The sequence below is a fragment of the Varanus komodoensis genome, unplaced genomic scaffold, assembly GCF_004798865.1.
Source record: "Varanus komodoensis strain SLA01 unplaced genomic scaffold, ASM479886v1 scaffold29_1, whole genome shotgun sequence".
NCBI classification, from domain to species: Eukaryota; Metazoa; Chordata; class Lepidosauria; order Squamata; family Varanidae; genus Varanus; species Varanus komodoensis.
The window spans coordinates 7,213,402-7,228,641 of record NW_025335759.1 but is presented as its reverse complement, the minus strand read 5'-3'; the positions used below and the strand labels follow the sequence as shown (position 1 = coordinate 7,228,641).

At 43.4% G+C, this 15,240-nt stretch overlaps 1 protein-coding gene across 1 annotated transcript; it reads left to right on the top strand.

Moving 5' to 3' along the window:
* Positions 1–2,833: 2,833 nt before the first annotated feature.
* On the top strand, positions 2,834–8,046 carry HMGN2 (high mobility group nucleosomal binding domain 2). Its single transcript, XM_044435190.1, has 6 exons — positions 2,834–3,083; positions 5,241–5,285; positions 5,585–5,614; positions 5,927–5,977; positions 6,138–6,233; positions 7,135–8,046. The coding sequence occupies exons 1-6, from the start codon at positions 3,069–3,071 to the stop codon at positions 7,168–7,170; spliced, it is 273 nt and encodes a 90-aa protein (XP_044291125.1). The 5' UTR covers positions 2,834–3,068; the 3' UTR covers positions 7,171–8,046.
* The last annotated feature ends 7,194 nt before the right edge of the window (positions 8,047–15,240 follow it).

Genomic DNA, 15,240 nt, shown 5'->3' with positions numbered 1-15,240 from the left:
TTAAACAGCTAGGATAGGTTCGTGCAGCTTGGGCTGCTAAAGCAACTGAAATGCCCACTCCCCTCCCCCTTTCAAGCTATTAAATGCTTTAGCGTATAGAGCAGTTTGAGACTGACACCAAAAATATAGTAAACTTGGTGCCAGGTGAAACTCAGTGGGAGATCATGCCATAATTTGGGGCCAACACCAAGAAGATCCTCCTTGTTGCCACCAACTGAGCCTCCCTTGAAGGTAGCAGTGGGGGAAAAGCCAGGAAGTGTCCAGTTAAACCCCTCCTCAGTGGCAAGAGAGCACCTTAAATGTCAAAGGCCTATCTAAATAAAAATATTTGCTTGCAAATAAAAGGATGATATACAAGGAGCCAACCAAGCTCTGTATTATTTCAGTGGTGGCAGAATGAAGTACAAGGGCCTCTCGCACAGATCTGGGAATTTGGGCAGAATTGTTTGGAAACTAGGACCAAGTTATCCAAAAGACTGCCATCATATAGAACTTTATTAGTCATAACCAGTAGTCTGATGTGTTCCCATAAACAGACTGGAAGCCATGGACGTTTTGTGCAAAAGAGCTGTTTACTCCCTGAATCCAGCTCCTGCCCACCGTTGGAGTTACCATCTCCCTGCTGGAGTTACCAGTATCTCCTAAAGCCCATTTTAAATGATGACCTTCTTCCCTGCCACCTGTAATGCTCGAAGGGAAGGGGCTGGTTTCACACCTGGGAGTGTTTATTGGCAAAGAGGGGGAAATCCAAGTCTTTTCATCTCTTCATTGGAGATGTTTCAAAATAAGATTTTGAACTGCTTGGTCAGTATGGTGTCTCCTCTGCCATGCCTGTGTCCTCAGTTATGCACCGGATCCTCAAAAGATCCTTGTTCTTTCTGTAGCTTTAAATGGAGTCATTGTGATCTTGGCATTTATAGTATTTCACTACTGTAAGAGAAGAGCTACAACTCAAGAGTAGAGTACTTACTTTGAATACTGTAGGGCCTCAATTCAGTCTCTGCCATCTCCAGTCACGGCTGCTGGTCATTGTAGACTAGGGATGTGTACATATATCCCAGTACAGCCTGCCCTTTCCAGTAAGTTGAAAATGATTTGCACAAGAATCTGTATGTGTGTATGGGAGGGAGATTGAAATCAATATTGTTCATAGTAATGGTACAGTCAGAAGGAAACTGGTTTGTGGTGTGGGGAGCCGAGGGATTTAGTGGCAAAGGATATGAGTACCTAGGGGGCAGATTGAAGGCCTTCAAGGACTGCAGGTTGTGTGCTCCAGGTGTAGACAATACTGAGCTTGATAGATCAACAGCCTAACCTGGCATAAAGCAGCTTTCTACCTTATGGCGAACTCTATGTTCAGAGAAAAATGGCTGGCTCTTCAAGCCTGAATCTTATTGGGAAAGCACTGGTAGCTGTACTAACACCTGGGTGGTGAAGAGGGCTGAAGAATCATGAAACTTGCTTGGAAGGTTTCTGGAGGCAGTTGGCTGACCATCCAGAAGCTTTCTGGTGGCTTCCCACTGGGGCCATCCAGCTGCCTCTGCAAAGCCCATCAGCAAAGCTGGAAGGTACTGCCCCTTCCCCGTGTAGCTCTAAGCAGCTAATGTTCGGAAGCATGGCGCCTCGGACCCTAAGGCAATTAGAGCCTCCATCATTAAATGTTTTTTACAGCCCATGTGGAAGCCAGGGCTGCTTCTGGCTGCTGAAGAAACGGGGCGGGGGTGGCAGGGTTTTCGCTGCTATCTTTCACACCTAGTGGAGCCTGCTCCCTACCGCGGTGGTTCTGACCTTGGGGTGGCAGGGGACGGCGCCAGCGGGCGGCATGGTGCTGAAGGGGACAGCTCCTCACCTGGCCCCCGCCAGGGGAGAGCTTTGGGTAACAGCAGCACCACCGAGCCGCCCTCCGTTTCTCCCTCCGGTAACGGGGGCGCAGAGAGGCGGCGGCTGCACCTGAGGCCCGAGCCTGACTGCTCTTGGAGGAGACCCTGCCAGCCCGTCGTCAAGGTTGAAAAGGAAGGGGGCGCTGTGGGTTACGTGCGGCCGTCCTCGGGTAGGCAGTGGCCGCACCTTCCTTTCGAGCTGCACGGAGAGGCCATCTTCTCCCTAAGTCTGCACCCGGATTTCTTGTAGGGGGCTGAAGCTGTCCGGAAAACCCTCTTCTGCATTCGCAGTTTCTTGCCTAGCGCCGCTGAGGAAAGCGCGCGCCGTTAGCTTGGCCAGGTGCGCCGGCGAGGCCCGTCCTTCGCTCTCCTGCAGAGAGGAAGGGACGCTGCGCTGCCTTCTCACCGGCCACCTTCGCGGCAAGCTTAGGCGCGCTTACCTGGGCGCTTACCTACCGACTCCGCCACGAGAGCGGGCAAAAGCTCCTCGCCGGCCGAAATAATACTCGTGCAACATATTTTAAGATCTAAGCGGAGAGGTGCCTTTATTTTTACGTGTGCGTGTGTGGACGGGCGGTGCAGTAAGGGAGGCGTGAGAACCTACTATATGCTTCCCCCCACCCTTCACTACGGATATACGTAACGGACAACAACACCTGCATGAATTATTGTATTCTTCCCTTTTACATTTTTCTGCATATCGGAAATAGAAAGGGCATACACACGCACACATATACATATTATGTACTCTTGTGTATAAAAACAAATCTGTGCCCTATCGCAGAAGCAAGCAACAGCTTTTGCTAGCAAGGAGGAAGACAAGACTAGTTGCGCGCGCCCCCTTCGCCTCTCCTCGCAGCGCCCGCCTTGGCCGGCCCTGGCCACGTGATGCGCTGTGTCCAATGGGCGGTCGGGGCGGTGGGGATCCGGCTGGAACCGGTTGGGCCGCGTCCGGGTCTATATAAAACTTTATAAACACCCGATTCAAATTAGTGGGGTCGCGAGCGACACGAGCGAGCCCAACAAACGGAGCCCCCCCTCTTTTTTCCGTTCTGCCTCCCCTTCTGCTTGTGTGGCTTTCCCTCATAACCAGCCGAGTTTCTTCTTCCTCCTCTTCCAGAGGAGACCTTGCTTTTATTTCCAACCGAGCCTCTTCCTCTCTCTTTCTCTCTGTCACGCGCCGCTGACATGCCCAAGAGAAAGGTACGTGGCTGCGGCGAGGGAACCTTAAAGGCCCGGACGCGAGACGGGCGAGGGGGAAGGAAAGGGAAGAGACGGTAGTTGAAGGGAGTGATGCTTATGCGGGGGTGATATTCGGATCAGCCGCCATTTTCTTTCCTTTCTCTTCTTCCACCGACCCACCTCCTTCACTCCGTTTGGATGTGTTTTTCGTTTTGTTCTGCTTTGGTTTCCCTCACCCCTCTTTCCCTCCCCCTTCGGGCGATTAACGGCTAGGAGGCTGGGGGAAGCGCGTGCGCGTGAGACGGCTCAACGGTCGTCGTCAGGACTTAAAAGTGGAGACGAGGAGGAGTGGGCGGAGCAGAACAAGAGCGACCGTTAATCGCCGCGCATTCTTGGTGGCCTATGAGGGAAGTGGGGGGCTGCGAAGCTCTGCAAAGGAGAGGGCGCGCGGGGGGAGAGATAGCGGGAGAGATAGCGCGGGCGCGCGCGGGCTAGCGCGAGACCGTTAATTATTGGCTGTCCCTCAACTTCACTCTCCGTCCGTGTGTGTGTGTGTGTGTGTATGCGCGCGCGCGCGCTCTTTCCCCCCATCCCTCCCCACCAATAGGGAAAGAGCACGCGCCCACTTGCTCGCGGGGAGGGGGTGGGGGGGGAGAAATCGAACCCGGACCGCTTTAGTCGGGATTTTGGCGGGAGGGTGTTAGACTGGAAGGACGCACGCACGTGCGTGGCTGGCGGTAGGAGGTGTGCGCGTGCGCGTGCTGGGAAATGGAAAATAGGCGCGCGCTCCATTTTTCCTTCTTTCTTCCTCCTCCTCTTCCTCGTCTTTCTACTATATGGGGATGCGCTGTGTCCTTTACACACACACTCATTCAAAAAGGGCGGGAAGGCGTACTGTTACCGCCCCCAAAAAGCGTTTGTTTCGAAAGCCCCGGGGGAGGTGTCAGCCCTGTTGAGCCTTCCAGCAGTCTTGCCAGTTGTATTTTTCCCATTCGGCAGCCAAGATGTTTAAGGAGACTCCGCCTTTTGCCCTGAATGCTCTCTTAAGTAAATCTTTCTCTCCCCCTGCCTTCTGCCTAAGGGTGAAAGTGACCATCTTTGCTCTTTCGAGGCGAAGGAAGTGCAAGACTGCAAGTTTCTCTTCACACTGCACCCTGAATGAACAGCAATTGCCACACTCACGTTGTGGCCTGCTTGGGTTGTCATATCCCTGCAGCACCCACAAGAGGCATTCTGAATTCAGTTTTTTAGCTATGTAAGGGGATGGAGGCTAGTAATGGACCTGGAAAAATTGTCTGAGTTCTGAATCTAGGGATATCCCCTTGGAAAAGAATCAGCACAGCATGGCCCTAAATGTGGTACAGCACATAGTAAATAGGTCTGTAGGGGCACTAGGAGTAGGCAGAAAAGCCACAATTTGCAAGATCAGAATTCCAGAAATAAGTGAGATCTTGGGTCTGTTACATGGACTCAATAGAGGTCATAGTGTTCGGAAATAAAAGGAGCTATTATGTTGCCTAATGCTGCAATGTTGGGGAATAAAGAATAATGCATCAAAATAAGGGGCATCTGGCAATGCTTTCAACTTTCAAACTCATTTCTCTTTAAAAGGATGTAGGGTTCCCAGAAATTCAAAACCATACGAACCATCAAAAATATGAAGTGATATATATGTTTATTGCATATTCTTTATTGAGTTCGTAATTGTCACAAACATGAGAATTAACTGAATTCAACAACAGCCTTCAGAAATTACCATAGCATGATCTTAGATGCTTCTGATAGTGCTGTAAGACTCTAAGAACCCCTACTCTGTTCACTTCCATCTTATTATTTTCATCTGGTTCCTTCTTTATGTAGCTAGAAATACTCTGTGGTTTTGTGTGTGTGTGTGTGTGTGTGTGTGTGTGTGTGTGTAAAAGAGAAGAACCTCAATATGCCAAGCTTGATAATATTCAGTATTGATATTTTGTGAGTTTATTATATAATTGATGTGAGATTCTGAGAAAATTTAAATTTGAGGAAAGAAGAAAAATTGCAATGTCATCTTTCCACTATGTCAAATAATGTTCTTTATGTATTCAAATAAATGTGGCATTTAAACTGTTAAAAGAAACTGGATTGTAGAAATTTGATATCAGATATTTTCATCAGTTTCATTTGTTCAATTCCTTGTAGGCTGAAGGAGATACCAAGGGTGATAAGGCCAAAGCAAAGGATGAGGTAAGAACACTTAGAGTTCTTAAGTTATAGACCATAATTTATGATGGGATTCATCTAAACTTAGTAGATCCATTGAAATCAATGGGACTTTAATTAGATTTCATAGTGTCACTTTAAGTATGACAGTCCAGATCTAACCCCAAAATGTGTGTGTGTGTGCTCTGGTCTATTTTAACCATACAGGTCATGTGAATTGGGCATGAAATGTTTCAGTTTGTGTTGGTTGCTTTTATTTTTGATCCTTCTAATAAGCCTTAAAAGGTTCTAACTAGTTGACATTTCTTTCTTTTTTTTAACAGCCACAGCGAAGATCAGCAAGGTTATCTGCTGTAAGTATGTTGTACAATAGAATGCTTTTAGGAGTGGTTTTAGCACTAGTGGCTTAAGGAATTGCAGATAGTAATAGCATGCATTTGCATTTATATTTGACTTATGAAATCCTATATGTGTTTAAGACAGAAAAGAAAAAATTACACAGCTCTTTAAATGCCTGCCTGGGCCATGTGTTTAGACAGAAAAGTCTTACATGTATAGGATTGCACCCTGAGCTGTCTGCTAAACATTGACATTACGTGCTTAAGTAGAAAATTGATGTACAGATAATCTTACTTCAAAATTATTAATGGTATTTTTCCTTTTAGAAACCTGCTCCTCCAAAGCCGGAACCCAAACCTAAAAAGGCAGCTCCAAAGGTAAGGCATATACTTTATGTAATTGTGTTTTAATGTACTTTGGTTTCTCAGCCTGGGATGCTTTTAAAATCAAATGTTTTTAAATGCTTTGAAGTTCTTTATGTTAATAGTTGTTTGTAATTTATGAAATAACTGCTAACCCATTTTTACTGATTTACAGAAGGGTGAGAAGGTACCCAAGGGAAAGAAGGGGAAAGCTGACGCAGGCAAGGATGGAAACAATCCTGCAGAAAATGGAGATGCCAAAACAGACCAGGTATAAGAACTATATATTTTATTTATTTATATAGCAAAAAGAACCAGTGTGGTGTAGTGGTTAAAAGACTGGGACTTGGGTGACCTGGGTACTAGTCACCACTCGGGCATGGAGCCAGCTGAGTAACTTTGGGCCAGTCACAGATCCAACCTATTATTATTACATTTCAATACTGTCCTATATCCCATTGGATTCCCAGGGTGATGTCCAAATTCAATTACAGAATACACAGTAAAAACAATGCACTGAAATAAAAATAAACAGTACAGCAATTTAAAGTAGCAACAATAGGCCCACAGTAACTCTAGTAGAAAACCTGACACCCAAGCAGCAGCATCCAGTGTGCTGGCTGGCCGTGATGATGCAGCCCCACCTTGTCTCTGCCTGTAGTCTGCAAATGCAGATGTGGCAACCAGTCCCTTTTCTTCCTTCCCCTAGAGCTCTCAACCACTTGACATTGCTGGGGGGAGGGGGGGAAGCTGTAGTGCCAGGTGGTGGGGGCAGCAGAAGCTCATATACACAACCTACCTCACAGGGTGGTTGTTGTAGGGAGAAGATAGAGAGGAGGAGGAAGGGAATGATGTAAGCTGCATTGAGTTCTTTGTAGGAAAAAAACAGGGTATGAATCTAATAAATATAGTAGCTTTGTTTACATTGACAAGCAGACCGTGTAAGCAGATAGAAGCAGAGTTTGACCAAAGATAAATAATGCGGACCGCTGTATGTCCTATAACTGTCTCCTTTTTTGTTGTGAGTGAAACTACCATTGTAGTAGTATGATGCTGGCGATGTTTGAGATAGTAATTTTAAATACAATTCAATAAAATATTTTGTGAAACTGCCGTTCTGCACTGCTTTTCCCATCAAGATGGTACTATTAATAGCTTTCATTGTCTTTCAGGCACAGAAAGCTGAAGGTGCTGGGGATGCCAAGTGAATTGTGTGAATTTTTGATAACCGTGTACTTCTGGTGACTGTACAGTTTGAAATACTATTTTTTATCAAGTTTTATAACAATGCAGAATTTTGTTTTACCTTTTTTTTTAAAGCTATGTTGTTAGCACACAGAACGCTTTGTTGTTGTGTTTTAGGGGGAGGAGAGGGGACAAATGTCATTGATTCTGTTACTTAGAACCTGGGCTTTTAAAGTCCCCCTTCAATTTTGGAAGAGGGGGTCTTTGTAGACACAAGGAAGGAGAATTTCCTGATACTGTTCATCTGTATTGATTTCTGAAATGGTGGTATGAACATTGAAATTCCTAATATGCTTGTGTCTTGAGGAGGAGGTAAATTTAAAACGGAACTTCCTATGTTTGTTTTTATCCACATTGTCATTTACATTGCGTTTATCACTCCTCTTCTGTATGGCATGGGGATTTTTGTTTTATGCTTCCATAAATCAAATGCATTCTCACAGTGTCAGAGAATTCAAACTTCTGGTGTCAAATACAGAGGGAGTGAGGATGGCTCACAAATGAGCCACATTTCTTTTTATAGTGTGAATCTTCAGATTAAAAATTCTGCAGTTCTGTTTTCCTCTAAAAGTCAGGGTAGGCTTGTGAACGGTTGTTAAACAACATGCTAAATGTGAAAGTGTCCACCCTCACTCTAAACTTTCCCTGTTCCAAGTATGAAATTGAAGCTTCTTCATTGGATTTTATATAGTAACTTTACATTTTGGTAGTCCAAGGAGAAGGGAGTTGGAACTTGTTGTAAAACATTGCAGATTGTAGCCCATGTCCTGCCTGAATACCATTGATTGATCGTTTTATGAAAAGTACCTTTAATAAAGCTGGATATTGTTTGGCTTGGACTGTTTTTACTAGTGTTCTGTTTGCTTCCTAGTGCTCAGGGTTACATTGGTAAACTTGAGCACAAATTAATTTTACACAGAGCTCTGATCTATATGTTGCCCCTGTCAAAAAAAAAGTATGGTGCATTTCTGGAATTTTTTTAATTCGTAATGCAGGTGGAGAAATTGTGTGATTGAATACTTTGCCATGAAAGCTTAGTAGTGGCAGGGAAAATGGTTCTAGGTTAGTGTTTTCCCTGATTTGCTATTTCTGAATATTAATTTGTGTTCTTTCCCCATACCTGTGTTCCAAAGAGGTATGGTCATAGGACAGTTCTGCTGTAATTTTGAATGACAAGTCTCCTTATGGAAACCGCAGTATTTAATCATTCTGGAGAAGTAGAAAATAAGTTAGAGGCCCCAGTAGTGGTGGGTGGAATATGAGTACATGGAGATGTTGAAGGTGATCAACTGCATCCACGTGCTTAATGCAAGGTTGAAGTAAAGGACAAATATATTACACAAGTAATATTCTTAAGTTAATTTAGTTTTGATCTGATAATAGAAATAATGAAATGAATCTATAACTTTTAAGACCAAAAAGGTGTCACTCCATATTGAATATTTAAAGACTGTGGAGCTTAGTACAGCTTTGATAGTCCATGCCTTTCTAATGAATCAGCCCACTCTACAGCACTCTATAGGTGGCAAGCTAACAAAATTTGCTACCTAAGTTGGAGCAGCGAACAATGTCTGGCAGGAGAGCTTGCACATGCTTCTGCCCCTCTCTTGCTGTCAAAGTGACATATTAAATAAAATGTATAACAGTTTACTGTCCTTGCTTGATACTTAGGCAATCTCCTGGAATAGATACCTCATTGTATTATAGTAGGGCCAGACTTGGCTCTGAGCTTCTGAGGATGTGATCCTATCTTTGTTTTAATAGGAAAAAGCTATGACTCCAGCCAGCTCTATTTGCAGGGAGTTGTAGAACTTATTTATATTTAAAGCTACATAGGATTGCACACTAAACTTATTTCCTTCTTTAGACTTGTATAGGTTGGTTTGCATGAGCAGGTAAGCCAACATGGCTTAAATCGGAGGCACATGCTGAGTGCAGCTACCTGCTTATCTGTCCAGGTGCAGCTTGTGTTGGTCAAATGGCTTGTTTGAGGAGGAAAGAACCGTCAGATAACTGGTGGCCTGTTCTACAGTCATTTGAAGGTTATTTCCACCATAGACAATTATGATAAGCTGCACTTAAGCTAATGGTAGCCTAGACACACTGAGAATGGAAACATGGTTAAATAATATCACTATGGCTTGTTTTAATTGTCTATATGTTCTCATAGCTTTTCCAACCCCCGCCCCCCCAAAAAAGTATGCGGAGTGCTGAGATTTTGCCAAACCTTCAAAATGCTGCAATGTGTAAATTTACACACTTGGATTTGTGATAGCAAAGAATTCATTTTCATGTCTTCTGTAGATGGTTGTCCTTTGTGCACCTGCTCCATCAGAACATGTTGCTGTCCTACACAAAAATGCACACACTTCCTATTTCTTTTTGTACTCTACCTTTTCCCAGCTGTGCAGTAATTTACATGAGCATGCTATCCTAAGCATAAGCTCGGTTTATGAACACACCACTAACAATGGGATAAATTCAGATGAAGTTGTCGTATTCAAAACATGATTTCTCTGGTACTCATTGTAAAATGTCATTGAATTGGTTCTCCAGAAATAAAAATTACAGGTGTAAGATCTAAGATGCTGCTTGTTGCAGTTTTCCTTCAAAAACTAAAGAGCAAACTTACATGGTGTGCATAAGAACTATATATGCTGCCCAGATACATTAAAATCAACAAGATACTGTAACTTCAGGACAGGCATTGCAACTTCTTATATTTTGAAGTGGCTGCTTCATTTGGTGGCTCATATTAGAACTGGAGAATCCTGACAGATCACTTAGGACATGACTTGGTCTCACAGTTACCTGTAGTATGCACCTAGTTAATATTTAGTGGTGCTTCAAAGAGCTGTAGGAGTTCGGTCTGTTAAAATTGGATGGGAATAATAAGTTTTGTCTAAAGCGAATTGCGTTTCTGCTTTATATCCCTTTTAAAGGCAGCTTAGCTAAATAACTTAGAATGTGACTGGAAAAGATGTTAAGTTCCTCATTTCTGAATCACTATGGCCAACTAATTTTCTTCAGACCTCAGGTCAGTTTTTCCCTGACTATGCAACCCGTTGGTCATTGCTTTACCCATGCCTCTTAAATGCATTTCTAAATACTTTCATCCTTTTGGATACCAAGGCACCATACTAGGGAGGGGACTAAAGCTAATTATACCATGAAAATATGCGATCAAGCAATAAACAAGACTATTCTGAGGCAGCAATCGACTTACCCTGCAATCCTATACATACTGGAAGTAAGCCCTGTTGAGATCAAGGCAGTTAACATCTGAGTAGACATAGGACTACTATGTGCATCGCACCATCAGTGTTAAATACCTCGGCAAATAAAAGTTTGGAGCTGGTATCGGATTACAGTGATTCTGCAGGCTGTGTTTCCATGTCGGTTATTTCATAAAGAGAAAAAGCTCCCTTGCTGTCACAACATGCTCCCCCAACTGAAGAGCATTGAAGAGCTTTATTAACCCCATATTCCTCTATAGAGAAGAAACCTGATCCATGTTCCACAAAACATTACTGAATTCACAGGAAGCCAAATATGAAAAAGTACACCGTGTGTAGTTCTTCATCATGGTCTCTATCACACACGCGGATTCCTGTGTTCAGGAAGATTCTCGGCTTTAACGGTTTTGGCGGGAACTGCCCTCCCCTCTTCCAGGTGGGGTTCCCGCCCTTTTGCCAGTCTACTTTGGACTGCTGTTCGCTGTGCCTCAGGTTTCTCTCACTGCTATTTAGAATACCTTCTACTACTTAAAACTTCACCTTAAACTTTCAACCTTAAACCTTCTACTCTTTATTCCTCTTTCGATTTTTCGCAAATCCCCCCTTTTTCCCCTCATTTCCACAAAATATATTTTAAAACCCCTCTTATCATCTGACCCTTATTTCCAGATTCTATTTTCTCATCAATGGCTCAGTGATCCAGGTTCCAGAAGTGTGTTCAATGTGGGGCTAAAATGCCCTCGATGGATACTCACTCTATCTACTCTGCCTGGGCAAAACCACTGAGTAGGAAATGTGCACATGGCCAAGCTTTTACAAAGCAGGCACGTAAAAACCAGGAGAGTCACCTTAAAAAGGAGCTTTGGGATAGAGCACCTTTTCAAACAAGATAGGTTGAAGATACTCAAGAAATAATGCCTTTCATTCTGATAGAAAAACACTAATCCCTTTATTAAGATTTCATGATAGTACTGTTCATAAGGAAAACTAAAAAAAATACATTGGGTTGTATCTTGATTTTAACACTATGTAGTATAGATCTGTGGAAATGAGAAGTTTGACTAATGCTAGATACAACCCATCTTGTTCCTTAAAAAGTTTTTAACATGACTCTACGTTGTATAGCTTAACTAAGATTTTCAGTCATTTTGTTATAACAATACTGGTGGATAAATGTCCCCATAGTTTGGCTAATTTAGAAGGTCTTCAAAATCAGAACAGTATGATGGTGCACAAAGTCTGAGGAGAGAATGTTAAGGTGCAGTCCAAGAGCTCTGGAACTCTGAAGGCTGAGCTTGGGCTCTGCCCCCTCACAGCCAGGCAGAATCCTTCATGTTTTAATTGAAATAGCGTAACAGTATCTATTGTAGCAACATGGTAGTAGAAAGGGCTACAGTTACTGCTAGCATCAGTTTGGCATGCAGAAGGTCCCAGTGTCAATAATCGCTGCTTATTACAAAAAGAGCAGGAGGCAAATATTGGGAATACACCTGTACCTGAGCCCCTGGACTGCTGCTAATGCTTTGACTTAAAATAAGACAGCTTCATGTGTAGAGGCACGTACATGTAGACTATTCTAGCTGTGTGCATGGCCAGCTTCTACATAGTTTTACGCAAATATTCCTCACCCCTTTTGTGTGGGAACAAAACGGAATTTGGCCATATAAATTGACTTACTGGCTCATTGAAATGGTTGCTATTAACAATCTAACAAAATTGTTGCTCTTAATAAATAATTTATAACAATGGAGATCACACACTCAAGGCATTAGTGGGGCATCCCTTACCCTATTTAAGAATTTTTATACTGCCCAACAGCCAAAACTCTCTGGACAGTTTATAACACATTTTAAAGTTTAGAGAGCCAGTGTGGTGTAGTGGTTAAGAGCACGGGACTGAGACTCAGACGATCTGGGTTCTAGTCCCCACTCAGCCATGGAGCCAACTGGGTGACTTTGGGCCAGTCACAGACTCTCAGCCCAACCTACCTCACAGGGTTGTTGTTGTGGGGATAAGATGGAGGAGGAGGAGGATGTAAGCTGCCTTGAGCCCTTTGTAGGAAAAAGGCAGGATATAAATCAGTAAATAAATAAAAATAAATAAATAAAGTTTGCATGTAAATTATAGATTACTTTATAGCTTGATACCAACTCCCCCCCCCCCTTTTCATTACAAGTCAAACCCTAATACTAAAAAATGTGGGACCATATGAAGTTATTTTATTAGATCTCCTGTAATTATACTTTGAATAGTAGTTTATCTATCTATTAATAGAAATTTACTAATGATAGTGGAATATTATATGGCAAGGCATTTGGTGTGGAATATTTGAGACTCTTATCAAGTGATCTTGAACTGAGAAATTTAGAAACATAAATATCTTGTTCTAATAAAATGGGGTGTTGAAAAGAGTCAAACAGCCAGTATAGAAATTAAACAAATGTGTTTTATTCCTAAAACCAACATAGCAACTAGAGTCCCAATAAAGTCCCAGTAGTTGATCCTGCCTCAAGAGTCTGTTTTTGATTGTCTGAGTCCGAGTTCAAATTGCAGCTCTCACGAGAAACGTAATTAGTTTGTATGTTTGTATCCTTAATTGCAATTACTTAAAATATACTACCTGGAATAGCAGAAATCCCTAAGGGAAACCCTGAAAAAGGCAAGTATGAAAAGAATTGAGTAAAATAACCATTAATGACATGAATTTCAAAACCCAAAGCAGTGTCTATTTGAGCCATTTCATTAAATTTTAAAATATGCTGTTCATTAAAGTCACAATTCTATAACCTCCCAACATGATCTGGAGTCAGGGAGGGTGTTTAGGATTGTTTTTATGCCCCAGCTCTGAGTCCTGTGACCTTGGTGCTGGAACGGCAAACACCAAGTCCCCTTGAAGCCTGTGTGCAAATAACCGTACTGGTTGCCTCTCCATACTGGTTGCCTCTTGGAGAGGAGGAAAAGAGGTATGCTGGAACCAACAGCTTGTGCTATAACCAAATGATGGCTCTACCTCCCTCCCTCCCTTCCCCTGCCGTGGTGGTTCATCAAGACAGCTGAAAATGGCCACCTAGACCAAAAGCAAGGAGTGAGGTCTGCAGCAGCAAAGATCTCTGTTGGCCCTCTCTGTGCTGTGCATTGGATGCGTGTAAGCCTCCAAAAGCAAAGGCTTATATGCAATGAGGGCAAGGGTGATACTTTAATGCCTACCACACTTAGGAGAGTAATCCCAATCTCTTTCTGCAGGAACACTGAAGAACACTGAAGAATGAACTATTTCACGCTTTACGAAACCAATATACTTGGCACAAATGAAGAGCTGCAGAGAGTGTGTGCAAGACAAACTCGTGCCCACAATACACAGCTGGTGATTCTCAGCTGCCACAACTATTATGGGACCATTACTTCTTGAGGTATGTCCACTGTGAGTATGAAGAGGTGCATCTGTCTCTCAGAATCCATCTGTACACCCCCACATATGCTGCCATGCTATGTAATGTGTGAATGGTCTTTAGCCGTTTCGTTGATGGATAGCGTAGACATAAACGTGACTTTCTATACAAAAAGTCTGGATCATTTGTCATTTCGAATTTGGGAAGTAAAGGCATGGTGCATAAAATTTCTGCTTCGACACTGCTTCAGCATAAAAACCTGTCCTGGTTCTATTGGCGTGGACAGGATTCCACTACACTGTTCCTGCCACATCGCCTTCAGACCATATTTGCAAAGCCTTGTGTGGTGTAAATTCACCACTGTGACTTGCTGCAACAGTAGGATACCATGGCTGCATTTGGACTTAACACTAACCCATGGTTAGTATCATGAGCATGAACATAGCTTGTCCCTGGACTCATTCTCTTTCCCACACAAGCCTCTATCATGGCTCCCTCCCCTCCATGGTATTTTCTTTCTAAATCAAAGAACCTCAAACCTTTTAGCTACCCCTTGCCTGGAACTGACCCAACCCGTTACCATTCTGGTTGCCCTTTTCTGCACCCCTTTCCTGCTCTCTGATGTTCTTTTGGAGATGAGTTGGACCCCAGTTGCACTTATTATTCCAAATGTTGCTGCATTGCAGTTTTGGGTGGGGTCTTCATTATACTGGCCACTTCATTATCACTCCCTTTCTTAAGAATCCTTGGCACCAAATCCTTCTTCTTGTAACTGCCGTATGATACTGTGGATGATACTGAATTAGGTGGGCCCATGATCTGGCTTGGCACATGCAGCTTTGGATGTTCTGGTTCTTTTGAAATATCTTTATTTTTCACCAAGACTCCTGAGGCAAGTGGGGGCAGACTGGTGCTGGAGGGGAACTCCATGCTGAGGGTCGATGTGGAATTACTGTGGCCAGTGGGCACCTGAAACTCTTATAAAGCAAAGCTAGGTCCTGAATGGACCAAGGTGCAGCTCTGTGTTACAGATGTCACTCCTCCACTTTCTCTCCTGCACAAACCATGGTTAGGGATTAACATAACGAGAAGATAAATTAAGCCTCATGTGAAAACGTTTCCCATCTAACATTATTTTGCTTTGTGACCATAATGCCATTCTGTCACATGGTGGCGCCAGCAAACAATGACACTTCTGGGTAAGAGAAATCTGGTAGATCCTTGGTGCTCTTAGACTGGCATGAAAGGGCACAACAGAGATCTGCAACAAAATGTTGCAGCATGGAGTGCTCCTGATCAGCCAGCCAACTAGCCCTGCCTTTTGCCAGGTTATTCCATACTGTTTTCCATTCCTTCCATTCCCACCAACACTAAATATTCTCTGCCTGGTGAGCATATTCACTCTTCA

Coding starts and splice junctions, on each gene's coding strand:
- HMGN2 (XM_044435190.1), top strand. Junction 5,978..6,137: donor CTAAAAAGGCAGCTCCAAAG/GTAAGGCATATA, acceptor ACTGATTTACAG/AAGGGTGAGAAGGTACCCAA. Junction 6,234..7,134: donor GAGATGCCAAAACAGACCAG/GTATAAGAACTA, acceptor ATTGTCTTTCAG/GCACAGAAAGCTGAAGGTGC.